At 35.9% G+C, this 14002-nt stretch overlaps 1 protein-coding gene across 4 annotated transcripts in view; it reads left to right on the top strand.

Annotated features, from left to right (window-relative positions):
• The window catches only part of Kcnj3 (potassium inwardly rectifying channel subfamily J member 3), a 169403-nt gene that overhangs the window by 9892 nt on the left and 145509 nt on the right, over nucleotides 1-14002 (top strand). For 2 of the 4 annotated variants that reach the window (XM_004651849.3, XM_045146681.1), the window contains exon 2: nucleotides 2217-2433. In XM_004651849.3, the coding sequence (XP_004651906.1) occupies nucleotides 2217-2433 (217 nt within the window). Of the gene's footprint in view, nucleotides 1-2216; nucleotides 2434-12101; nucleotides 12266-14002 lie in introns of those variants that run through there. The other 2 variants (XM_045146680.1, XM_045146679.1) reach the window with 2 other exon arrangements.

The following is a 14002-nucleotide window of genomic DNA, read 5'->3' as shown; positions in this document are numbered from 1 at the left end:
ACCAATTTGGGGATAGATTGAAATATATTTGGAATAGGTGCCTTAAAGAGTTTAAAACATATTTTAATGCTGGCTTGGGAATGCCTATTTTTATTCAACATTGGTGCCAAAGCTGCTGCTTTTGTCTTTTTACAAACAAGTTTTCTACAAATGTATTTCTGTCCACTATTACTTATTTTTTTTTAAATTTTTGTTTGTTTCATTTTTATTCATTTGAGAGTGACAGAGAGAGGTGGGGGGGGAGAATGGGCGCGCCAGGGCTTCCAGCCACTGCAAACGAACTCCAGACGCATGCACCTCTTGTGCATCTGGCTAACGTGGGTCCTGGGTAATGGAGCCTCAAACCGGGGTCCTTAGGCTTCTCAGGCAAGCACTTAACCGCTAAGCCATCTCTCCAGCCCCACTATTACTTATTTTTAAAGATTTATTTATTTGTTTGTTCGAGACAGAAAGAGAGAGAGAATGGGCCCACCACGGCCTCTAGCCACTGCAAACAAACTCCAGACACATGTGACACCATGTGTATCTGGCTTATGTGGGACCTGGAGATAGAACCTGGGTCCTTACGCTTTGTAGGCATGTTCTTAACCACTAAGCCATCTCTTCAGCCCCATAATCACTTTTTCTTCTTATTCCTTTCCTCCCTTTTCTATATTTTTAACAACTCCTAAGGTAGAAAAGAAAAGTGGTTTCATGTTTTCACTGGACTTTCTTTCACAAATCTTTAGTTTCATTACTGCTAAAAACTTTTGTGGCAATTGCTGCCATGATAAACCACCACGGCCTGACATTCCTCCTTCTGTTTGGCCGGGAAGAACGAGTTGCTATGCCATTTCTCAGAATTTTCAAGCTGATTCAACAAAGAAGGCCAGTGTATATCTCACAACTCTCAGAGGAAGGCTTTGTTTTCAAATGATGATTTCACTGGACAAATATTACAAATTCATTTTTGTTTATTAAGTTAGTTCCTCAAAAAGTATATTAAAACATATGGGATTTGTCGAAGTCCCATATGGCCAGCAAAACACTGTTCTCCACTAATGTTTTGTATAAGTCTTTAACTCTTCAGCTCTCATGTTTCCATCATTTTTTATAAATTAAGTCTAAAGTAATTGTTCATGTATTACTACCATGTATAATAGATATGTTAAACAAAATGAAAATTCATAAATACAAGAAATATGTTTACTTTATTGATTTGCTTAGTTTCAAAGTCATATTTAATTTTAATTAAAGTCTTATCATACAATTAAGACTTTATTGAATTAAACCTTAGAGGGATTTACCCTGTAACTGAGTACTAATGTCCTTTTTAAATTTTATTTATTTTCATTAATAACTTATGAAAGTTGTACTGGACTATGTTTATTAAATAGAGATTTTTAAAATTATATTTTGACTCAAGAAAGTTCAAGATAGCACAATACACCACTACAGTTTGAAATTGATAAACAGTAAGCACTGCTAATTCAGCTTATTATCAGGGTTTTAAAAGCTGTGGACTAATAATATCTGCCTTTAAATTTTACTATGTGAAGGTTTTATGTCCATAACACAATTGTATATTCATTTTTTGCTCTTTATAAAAACAAATTATTGAGCCAGGCATAGTAGCACATGCCTTTAATCCCAGCACCTGGGAGTCAGAGGTAGGAGGATCACTGTGAGTTCAAGGCCACCCAGAGACTACATACATAGTGAATTCCAGGTCAGCCTGAGCGAGATTGAGACTCTACTTCCCAAAACAAACAAAAAATAATTATTGATTTTTTTCTTTTTGATGAATCAAAACATCTTAAAAGGTACATCAACATTCTTCAGCATTAACACACTCCAAGAGATTTGTTTGTGAGGAAAGGGCAACCTGGCATCAGTGAGGGACTATGCAGTGATCTGTCAGGAAGCAGCATGTGCCACTCAGTACCACAGTTTGTGCTAATGACCATTGTTGGGCCAGGCATTCCTCCAAAGCTCATGAGTTAGGGGATGGTAATTATAGCAAGTTGTATATTATAAATAATGCATGTATGTTCTGCATGAGCTGTGTGGGATTTTAGCCCATTTGCTAGAACATGGCTGCATAATGATTTGTTTGGATTTTTGCTGCAGATGATTAATAGTGCAGAATGTTGGCAATGATGTAAATTACTGTTGGGCTGCCTTGAAATTTTCAGTACAAGTGGTGATTTCTTCTTTTTTTCTGTGTGCTTGTCTAGTCTCGGCAGACACCTGAGGGTGAGTTCCTTCCCCTTGACCAACTTGAACTGGATGTAGGTTTTAGCACAGGGGCAGATCAACTTTTCCTTGTGTCCCCCCTCACAATTTGCCACGTGATTGATGCCAAAAGCCCCTTTTATGACCTATCCCAGCGAAGCATGCAAACTGAACAGTTCGAGATTGTCGTCATCCTAGAAGGCATTGTGGAAACCACTGGTAAGTAAAAACATGGAAATGTTATCTGGTTTCTTATTCTGTGAGTTCATGATATATTGTGTATGTTATAGCTGCATGATTGACTTAAATGTCTCGGGTTGCAATAGTTAAAGATGTGTCTCTTACATCTTTGTAGCAAAAAATTGATTCTATGTTGAAAATTAAGATTTATTGTTTTGGATAGGTCTGCTATTAATACAGGAATTATAACTGACAAAACTAAAACTGAACAAAAAGAAAAGTTGCCTTAGGAATGATTTTGATGTTCCATTTTCATATCCTAGGATTTCCTATACTTGTGATTTCTCTTTAAAAATTTAATGTTACAAAAGTCTTCAGAATACTTGCTGATCATCCTGAATTTGGTGTGTAGATTCTTTACTTAGAATCAAGAATGGTGACATGTGGTATAATTGATACAGGTTTGATATGTCCTAAGTAGAGCCTCAGTGGAAAATCCCCTGAGGGTATGTGTGTGCACTCACAAGAACATTTTAATTTCAAAGCCGGTCAGCAGATTTTGCCAGTTGAACTTTGACTACAGCTTTCATCAGGCTCAGGTAATTTGGAGCTTGCTGCGTGCTTGAGATGAATGATATACTATAGAAATAATTATATGTACCTATTGTATTTTGAGTTTTGCTCTTTCTCCATGTGTTTAAAAATGCAAGCAATATTTTAGCTCTTAATTTTTTCTGTCAATATCTAAAAGAGTAATTGCTATATAAAAAGAATAACAATGTTAGAAATATAAATTTAGGTTTTAAACTAAGATGTATGATTTTTGATTATGTAACTTTTACTTTTGTCTAGGGAATAAGCAAGCCATTGCAATTTTGGATACCTGTCACATAAGTAGAGGTATCATAATTTCCAAAACAAAATTACTTTTTACTACTATTGTTATTATTAGTGCTTAGTTTAAATTCAGATTTCAAAACCAGTAACAACTGATTTATCAAATCAAATTAAATCTGAAATTTGATTTTTGTACACAAGTTTAGGATTTAAATCCTATCTTCAATTTTGTAATTTAGAAGTGAAATAATCATAACTATTTTTCTGACACACTATATACTATTAAACAATAAAAACATTACAAAGGATCTTAGTCCAAGAAATGCTTTAATTGAAATGTCATTTTTATACATACTATTTTTCAAAATAATAATATAATATTGGAGCTTAGAAACATGTTACAAGTTTTTATTAATTTATTTCTTATAGAATATACTTCTGCTGGGCGTGATGGCACATGCCTTTAATTGCAACAATTGTGAGGCAGAGGTAGAAGGATCACTATGAGTTCAAGGACAGCCTGAGAATACATAGTGAATTCCAGGTCATCCTGGGCTAGAGTGAGATCTTACATTGAAAAATATACATACTTATTACATATATCTGTTCATAGTTTATTAACTCATTATTATTCCAATCAGTGAAAAAAGCACATTTTTTTTTCTTGGCAATCTTAAAAATCTTTTCTTAGGTCTGTTTACCTAGGATGGATCTCTCCATCCATCCATTTTCCAATGAATACTGTGTATGATTATAAGAGTGAAAGCATGTCTCTACAAAATCACCATCAGAAGATGAAGAATTCCTCAGCCTTATTTTGTTTCTTGATCTTGATACTGTTGAAGTGGCCAGGAAGTTTGTAGATGGTTTCCAATTGAATATGTCAGAATGTCTCTCATTCAGTAATTCACATATATGACACTATACAAAAATGCATGTACATATAACCATATGTACATGCATAGAATATGCAGCCACATATGATGTATTCTGATGGTTATCTTAAGGAAATATTGAAAGACATTTTTCTATAACTTATGAGGGTCATGGTTAGCAAACAGTGCCCTACCTTGGGTCATAAGTAATTTTGTAACCACAGTTATTCATTAGTATTATTGATTTGATTGACTATACTGGCCTCCCAAGTGCTGGATTAAAGGTATGCATTACCATGCCTGGCCAGGATTATTGTTTTATTTTAACATGATCTCTCTCTTGTTTTTGTTATCAGTTAACTGGCAGCACTTACTTTCCATAAGCAGTGCAAAACTTAATTGGAGACTGAGTTTTGTATTTCAGTATTGCCTTTTATAGAAAAGAGTATAAAGTCAGCTTCCACTTTTTCTCTTAATGAACCAAAGCACACAGCATTAGCATTGTTTTTAAGTTATATATTTTATTTTGCGAAAAAATTATATAACATTTTATATGCATGAAAAAATTAAATCTGAAACTGTTCGTACTTTGTAAAACCTACATGTTCAGCTCAACATCTTGGTTAAAACAATACATTTTACATGTATGTGGTCATTTAAAGTTTTATTGAAATGTGCATAGTTTCAACTTTTAAGGTATTTTCTCTTTCTAAGCCACCTTTTATAATTCTCATGTTTTCTGGTACAAATACTTATGAATAAATTTATTTAATTTAATTTTCCATCATATTTAGCCTTAAAGAACAAAGATCATCATCATCTATTCACCAGCCAAGTATTGAATGTATGCTGTGTATTTTAAAACACTTAAGGTGATATAATGCCAACCTAGACAGAATCTCTTTTAAAATTTCTTTTATGAAAGAAAGAGAGAGAGAGAGAGAGAGAAAGAGAAATTGGTGCAACAGGGTCTCCAGCCCCTAGAATCAAAGTCCATATGTGTGTACTACTTTGTGCACATCTTCAACCTTGCGTGCTTACATCACCTTGTGCATGTGGGATGTGGAGAAATGAACATGAGTCCTTAGACTTTGCAGGCAAGCACCTAAAACACTAAGCCATTTCTCCAGCCCAGAATCCCTTTCTTACTGAGGTTCATGTTCAATGTGTAAGAGTCAGACCACAAACATCAGCAAATAAGCAAGATTTCCTCATTTGTCAAGGATAAATGAAGCAAAATAAAACAAAATTAAAGTCAGGTCATGGGATAATAATGGATAGAGGCTCTTAAATTAATTTCAGAGAATGGTCCTGAAGAGGTCACACTGCACTTAAGTCCTGGCTGTCAAGAGACACCTACTGGCTGGTCCAGGAATAGAGCATTGCAGGCACTGAGGAACAGCTGCTGAGGCCTGAGTTGGGAGTAATCTTGATTGAATCTGGTAACTGAAACAAAAAGGCGGGGTAGTTGGGAACAGAGCTACCAATGTGGAATGTGAGGTGCAGACATTCCCAAGTGGGAGGAGCCACCCTGAATGTGGATGCTGCAGAGTAAGAATGTACAAACCTTACACTGTATATGACAAAAGTCCTACCATTTTTTACCCTATTAGGTGAAACGCATTTGTTTGGAAGTTAGTATTCTAATGTCTTGGAAATCTATACAAGTCTAGACAGTTGCCAGGTTCATGTTAGTCATATCTCCTTCTGCTCCGCCCACCCCTGTACAACTGGCCACTTTAAGGCAATCATTTGCCAAGAATTTTCTAGTCTTCCTTAGTTTTTATTTCTTCCAGTGTCCTGTGGTCTCAGCAGGGATAGTGGGGAGAAGGATGTGAGAAACTGGTAGCTTTGTAATTTCCATGAAAATTTCACCTTTCAGGCCAAGACTTCCAATTATTACTTTCCTTATTTCCTTGGGAATACTAGTCAGTGAACAGACTTGATTCAAAGAATTTGGGCTTTTATGCAATATTTTCCTTGTAGTCATCAATAGCCTTGCATCCTTGATCATTCTGTAAAATTTTAAGGTAGGTTCCCTCCAACTTTTGCTTTCTTTGCTTCTTCTCCCCAGGGAGAGAGCACTGCTGGAGGGAAGCAAGGCATTGCAGATTTGGCTCATTACAAGAGATGCTTTCAAACTTCAGTCTGCTTTCTGCTGCTAGTTGGCAGTCTTTTTAATTGTCTTTTCTGTCCTCTCAGGCTCACTCCCCATGGGATCTATTTTAGACCTTTTCTCTCTTTCCATGCCCCCAGTCCCAGCTGTCCCGTCCTTTTCCTGGTATATGATTTCTCCACCTAGTCTATTAAAAACAACGTAACACTTCAATTTTTGTACATTTCTTTACTCTCATTATTCTGCTCCTATAGTTATAATCTTTTCCTTTGTGCTTGTGGCAAGGCTGTCTTTATTTTGTACCCTATCTCTTGTAAGTAGTTATAGTTTTGTTTGTTTTGTTTTTCTAACATTTATTTATTTATTTGAGAGAGACACACAGAGAGACAGCAAGAGGGAGAAAGAGAGAGAGAGACAGAGAGAGGGAGGGAGAGAGAGAGAGAGTGGCCTCCAGACATTGCAAACAAACTCCAGAAGCGTGCATCTGGTTTATGTGGGTACTGGGGAACTGAACTTGGGTCCTTAGACTTCACAGGCAAATGCCTTAACCGCTAAGCCATCTCTCCAACCCTGTTTTCGAGACCAGGTCATGCTGTGTAGCACAAGCTGGCCTCCAACTCATGACAATTCTGTTTTAGCTTCCCAATATGATCTTAAAAGCACAGACCACCACAATTGGCTTAGTTATGTCTCCTTTGCATTACATCTTTGTACTGATACCTCCAGTCCAGTTCCTACCATACTGTTGAAAGTCCCGTTGATTCTGTAATTTTTTTTTTTTTTTCTGGAGGAAACAACATGCTCCTCTTCCTATACTGCTCACAACTGTTGCTCTTTGTTCTCTATCATATCTGTGATGATTTTAATTTTGCTGCCCAGGATGCCATTTCTGTCTTTTCTTCCAAGAGTACAAGAACGTGATGCCATGGCTCTTCTTTGTATATTATACAGGTCCCAGTAAACATGACCAGTTTTTTATGGTTTTGTTTTTGAGTGATTTCAGTAGAGTTGTCTTTTTATAAAAAGGTTACTTGAGTCATGAATTGCTTCTTATAGGAAATCAGTCAATCATACTTGTGAAACTGCCCATGTTAGGTTAGGCTGAAGATAGTAGAAGGCTGCTTAAGGAGGAAGACACAGAATAGAGTTGAGGTAAATTCAGTATTGACCTGCTGTATTCAAACACTTGAGGTTATAAGAGAGATCTGGAAGAGTGGACCCAGATTTGCTGCAAGGAGGTCTGGTAGGTTCTCTGGAACATATGGGATGAGAAAATTCATGTAGGTGAATCAGAATCTCATCAGAAGTATTTTGAGAACTGGGCCTCTGGCCAGAGAGACAGACAGAAGGTGCAAACCCTTAGGGTTTATTTTGTGGGAGACATTGCAAATTATTGAGTAAGCTAAGAAAACTATGTGACTAATGAAGAGCCTAGGCTCCTAGAATGACCCCTGAGTAATAATCTGGGCCTGAGTAGACAATAAAGCTTTAAAAGGAGTTAAGCAGAAGCATACCATTATACTTGCTTGATAGAAAGCTCCCTCTGGCTGCAGGTAGAAGATGGACCAAGTGAGGCTGAGACTGGAGACAAAATAGTCATTAGGTTGGTACAACAGGCCATAGCAGAGGTAACTGAGTCCTGTTCAAAAATGGGAGGCTGATGGAACTGTGTGACTGTTGGAAGTAATGAAAAATGCTCCAGGTTTCAAAATTGTTACTTGTGACTAACAGTGATAAAGAAAAAGGGTCTTAGGATCCTTCTTGTTGAATTTCTACTTATATGAGGCTAAGATACCCAAAGAAAAATATATTGAAAATAATAAATATTTCTCAACAAGCTATTGACTGTTCTCTTAATAGTGAAAGATAGATACAGATTTTCTTAAAGAGGAAATCACAGAGCAGTATATCCACTTGTGACTAACTGAGATGTGTCCATACTTCCTTCTCCTATTTAACACCATTTAATAGTATTTCACTTTATTAATTTCAGTCACTCATTAGTCCTTTATGACCCATTAGAAAACAGTGATAATAAACTGCCCAGTGTGTCATATATAAGACACTACCACTGACAATTTTATTCATAGTTCCTGATTATACTTTCTGACTCATTGGCCTTTGAAGAACTTAATGGTCACAGCTTTTCGTTGGGTAAAAGTCTGTTAGGTGGATCTGTATGGATGTGATGTCTCAAAGTAGCCTCTTCCCAGTAACAAAATTATATGCTTGTTAAATATTTATAGCTTCTTAACTGTAAGTTTTTCCTCTTTAGATAACAATATCAATAATTTATTGAGTCAAAATAAAACTCAACCTTTTAGGGACTCAGGATCACTTCTTAAACTAAAGCTGCTTTTTATGATCCAGTTATATATAAAATCTTACCTGATCATTTTAATTTGACAGGTAGTTGAAGAGAGTTTTCATACTTTGAAAAATCTAACAAGTATTGATGGAGGGTGAGCATCCATCCAGGTTTGCCTGTGACTGGAAGGTTTCCTTGAAATAAGGGCATATTAGTGATGAGAACAAGGAAGTCCTGAGCAAACTTAGATGGCTGTTCATGCTCCTCAGCATTCTGAGACTGTTACTTCAGCCTTGCTAGATTCTGCTTCAATTAATTGATGTTTGCTTTATAATGGAGTAGGCTTATCAACATTCATGTTTGGTACATGTACCATTTCATTTATTCTATATTTGTCAAGATTAAAGTTTCAAAAACACATCATGAGGGTATTTTACACATTAATTTTTCTATGGACTATTACTGCTATGTTTTGTAAAATTTAGTCAGTGCAATCATTTTTATTTCTTATACATAAAGTTGATATGGTTCCATTACTGGATGTGAGATTTTGGTATGATTGGCTCTGTGCTTGTCACAATCTTGCCTAAGGCTTGTAGGAGTTGAAGAATTTAGAAAATGTTATAGATAAGGCAATTATTTGTTAAATGTGAGCATTAAGTAATTGTAATTTGGCAAAAGAAGTTTTGGTTAAATTGTGGCATAATTCAGTAATAAAGAAATTAATAATTTACCTTTATATTTATTTTCAGAGGTTTAGGGTAAAGTTTTGGGACTATGGAATGTGTAAGAAAATGTTGACTACTCACCCTCAATTAGTCTTGCAGTATCAACATTCCTGGGGTTCATGGAAATTTATATCACAAAATAATGATCTTATTTAAACATTAAAAGATGACAACTCTTTCTCTTACAAACCAGGAATGTCACCATTATTTATTGAATTAGTGACTCAACTTCAATTTATCTTGACTTTCCACATTGGCATATATTAAAGCTGAAAGAGAACACAACTTCTTAAGCTTGTGCAATCTTTGGAGATGGAGCTTGTTGATTCAGACTGTGCAGCCAAATTCAAATAAATGTGGGCAGAAAACAGTGAAACAAGGAGTATGAATTAAAATGCATGGCTATTCATTATAACCATGAACAAGATGTGAGATCTATTGTGGAACATTGTGTGAAGATGTAATATAAATGCCAAACAAGGATGTTGGTGCCACTCACTGAGGGAGAATTGCTGTACATTCATTAGACCTAGAACAGTGTGTACAGTTATTGACTGCTGCACAGGAGAGAATATCATTATGATTATGGTAAATTTCAAAAGCACAATATTCATTTCACACTAAGATAAACACTGGCTATTAGCCATTAAACCCAAACCATTTTAAGCTTTTCACTTCTAGCTTTTTTTTTTTTTTTTTTTTTTTGCAGTGATAACTGATTAAAGAGAAAGAGGCTTTTAATAGGCAATGATAGAGTGGATGTGATTTGAGATTCAGATAGAGTGAATGTCCCCTGACAAATAAAGATTCCAGGCCCGGTTTGACCTTGCTTTGCTTTGATTAGTTTTCACTTTGTTATTTCCATGCCCAAGGCTGTGTCTGAAAAAGAGCTAAGATCAGTGACTGACTGCTCAGCTCTTAGCAGGGACCTTCACACTGCCACTCACGGGAAACACTGCAGTCTGGTAATCTTTGCTGTTGGAAACAACTGGCAAAAGAGATAACGTAATACGAAGTTATTTTAGAAACTGAGACACCTTAATATTTATTAGTGTTAGGGGTAGAGTGGCATCAAAACATGGAAAATGGGGCTGGAGAGATGGCTTATTTGTTAAGGCATATGTCTGCGAAGCCAAAGGACCTAGGTTTGATTCCACAGGACTCAGATAAGCCAGATGCACAAGGGGCACATGTGTCTGTGTTTGCAGTGGATATAGGCCATGACATGCCCATTCTCTCCCTGTTTCTCTTCTCTTTCTGCTTGCAAATAAATAAATAAAAATTAATTTAAAAAAATATGGAGAATGTCCCTTTATCAGACAGGGTCTGGAGGGAAGAAAAGAGGGCTATTACTTCTGTATTGTCTAAAGGATGACCCATCTTGAAGCATAGTGTTTAAGCTGTTGATTATAGATGAGATGTAATTACATGACCTCTTTTGCCAAAAATAAGTATGAGTAGCCTAGTTCTCATTGATTCTTGCTGCCTACCTAAGAGAAGGACTATATCTAGATCACTGGGGAATGATGATTAGATTTCAAATCCTTTTGAAGAAAGGGCATCTCAGTCTCCCTTTTTACATACATACATACATCATACATACATTAATGCTTGAATTCTTTTAATCCTTTCCTCTTATTTTGCTTAATTTTATTTTCATTTTATATCTCCTGTCTAAGTAGGAAAATTTTCTGTATGTTTTCAGAGTCATCACTGGTCACATATAGTATCAGGTAGTCTCTGTAGTGTCCCTGTGTTCCCAATAAAAACAGGCAGCATTTTGTTGTTGGATATAAAATCTGTGTACCAGGAGACATAGTATATCATGATGCATATAGGAGGATGCGTTCTTCATGTTTGGAGTACTAGAGGAGCTTTGGCCATCATGCACCAAGCACCTGTGTCTGTTTGTGGACAGCCTCATGGTACTTGGTTTTGCACATTTTTTTTTCTGTCCTCTAAGAGATTATACATTGACTCATGTTCCTGACTCAGCAGTTCCCTAGAAATGGCAGCAGTCTTTCTGAATTTGGCAACACTACTTAGAGAATGTAGAAGTAAGATGCTTTGTGTATGTGTCTGTATTTATTTAGATTAGCATTTTCAGCTCCAAAATTATTTTAACGTGTGTTACTTTTTTGTTTGACTTGCTATACATTTTCCCAGTGGCTAATGTGCTAAAATTGGGACAGATTTTGGCCTTGCATTTTAACTATTTTTATTTATTTGCAGGTGGACAGGGGAAGAAAAGGAGAGAGAAAGAGAGAGTAGAACCAGAATAAATTAGCTTGAGTATGCCAGAGCCTAGTGCCGTGGCAAATGAACTCTAGACACTTTTGCCACTTTGTCCTTCTGGTCTGTGTATTCTGATTACTTGAGCCCAGGCTGTCAGACTATGCAAGCATGTGCCTTTAATAGCTGAGCCATCTTCCTACCATGGCCTTGAACATTTTATGACTTATGCTATGAGGTACATTAATGATACTATGGTGTGTGGCAGGTTTCAGTTACAGTGAAAATTACCCAAGAGAACTCAGCTTAAGGAAACATTTCTTAAAAAAAAATATTTTATTCATTTATTTTGAGAGGGGATGGACGAATGGACATCCCAGGGCCTCCAGCCACTATAAACAATTCTTACACACATGTGCCACCTTGTGCATCTGGTTTTATGGGGTACTGGGGAATTGAACCTGGGTTCTTTGGCTTTTCAGACAAGTGTCTAGACTGCTAAGACATCCGTCCAGCCTGAAAACTTTTTATTTTTTTTAACATTTTATTTTGGCGTATGATTTCAGATGTTTCAGTCATGGTATCTCAGCTCCATTCTTTTGTCCCTGCAGAACATCATAACTGGAGTGCATAGAGGAGCAAAGCTGTTCACCTCATGAAGCTAAGAAACAGACAAAGAAAAAGGGCCAAGATGGCAACAGTCTTTTGAGCATGCATAGTCTTAGTGACTAAAGTCTTCCAACCACCTACAGTTTCTGTTACCTCACAATAGCTCCACCAACTAGGCACTAAGCCTTCATATTTTGAGCTTTTTAGGTACATTTAAGTTCTAAACCATGACATGTTTTTAACTCATTGTTGAATTTTGTTTAAATTCAGTCTAACAAGCTCAATTTAGTTTCTTCCTAAAAAATGTTTGAAATATGAGAGAGTATATATATGATTTACAGAGTATTCCTATAAGTTCTAGATCAGTAGTTCACATTCCACTTAAATCATTGGAACTTATTTGAATTGATTATTAAATTATACCTGAACAAGATGATATCTTCCTACCTTGAATTCACTTAGTAAATTTAGTATGCTATTCAGGTTTAAAGAGACCTAATTCTTACCCCCTCCCCACTTGACACCTCCAGAAGCCTGTGAAACTGGAAAGAAAAAAAAAATGGAGAGGAAATCAAAATCACATTTATAATTTTTGAATCTTAGCTTTCACCTAATTGAACAGTAAAATTAGAATGATAGAATTATAAAGACAAAATGCATCTTAATGATAACTTCATTAAAACTTTTCCTTTTGAAGAAATGGAAACTGATTTATTCAGGCTGAACAGCGTGCTTATCTTCGTAAATCCTCTTATAGAGTAATCTGGAATATGTTTTTATATATTTTATTTTACTCTAGTGCTCTCATTACCAACAATGTTGCATCAAGTTAAATGTAATCCTTGTTTTTCCTACTTTAAATAATTCAATATAATGATGGATATTATGTATCTAGAGATGTCAATTTGATCTTTTCCAATTCCAGTTTCTGTGTATTCCTTTTTTTTTGTTTTGTTTTGTTTTGTTTGTTTGTTTGTATGTCTTTCTTTCTCAAGGTAAGATCTCGTTCTAGCCCAAGCTGACCTGGAATTCACCATGTAGTCTCAGGGTGGCTTTGAACTCATAGCAATCCTCTTACCTCTGCCTTACAAGGGCTGGGATTAAAGGTGTGTGCCACAGAGCCCAGCTAGATACCGTGTGTTGATTAGATCAGTTATCTACCTTATTGAATACAGCAGAAGACAAGGCAATCAGTTTGTGCCTTTAAAATGGTCTTAATGGTGAATAAAATTGCAATGATATTTTGTTGTTGTTCTCATAATATACTGAATACCAAAGATGTTGTGACATTGATGTTTTTAAGATGTGTGTAGTGATCAACTTTTAGATATCAAGCAGTGTGCAGGCACTAGGTAGACAATGAGGAACAAAGTCTGAGTTCCAGCCAGCAAAGTCACGCTACAGTGTGAGATGAGGACAGACAGGCAATGATGAGCAATGCAATGTGGGAAGGTACCTCACTCAGCTGTGTATAAGGATACAACCTGAATGAGGAAGGATAAATAGGAATTAGCCATTCAAAGTAGCGAGCAGTAGAGTACCTGCCCTGCACTCTCAAGGGTTCTATGTTTAATCTCCATTACCACATTAACAGGTTAGAATCACACCCCATATGTTTTCACTTCTTCAAGGTAGAGACTTATGTATGGTAGAAAATATCTCAGAAATTAGATATCTATTAAATTATAAAATTATATGAGTGTGTTGTGTGAAGATAAAAATGAAATATTTTACAGTTATGTATATTAGTATAATAACTATAGTGGCCAGTTAATATAATACGAAGTGTACCTCTTTGTTCCTGATACAAAGGGTTAACTAAGGGCCATTTTTATCATTATTATTATATTCATGCTTGTTATAAGAATTAATAAATGCTGACTGTAGATAATTTCTTCCCTAT

The sequence above is a fragment of the Jaculus jaculus genome, chromosome 4, assembly GCF_020740685.1.
Source record: "Jaculus jaculus isolate mJacJac1 chromosome 4, mJacJac1.mat.Y.cur, whole genome shotgun sequence".
In the NCBI taxonomy this organism is placed as follows: domain Eukaryota; kingdom Metazoa; phylum Chordata; class Mammalia; order Rodentia; family Dipodidae; genus Jaculus; species Jaculus jaculus.
Note: the sequence above shows the minus strand (reverse complement) of the source record. Positions and strands in the feature narration are given on the sequence as shown.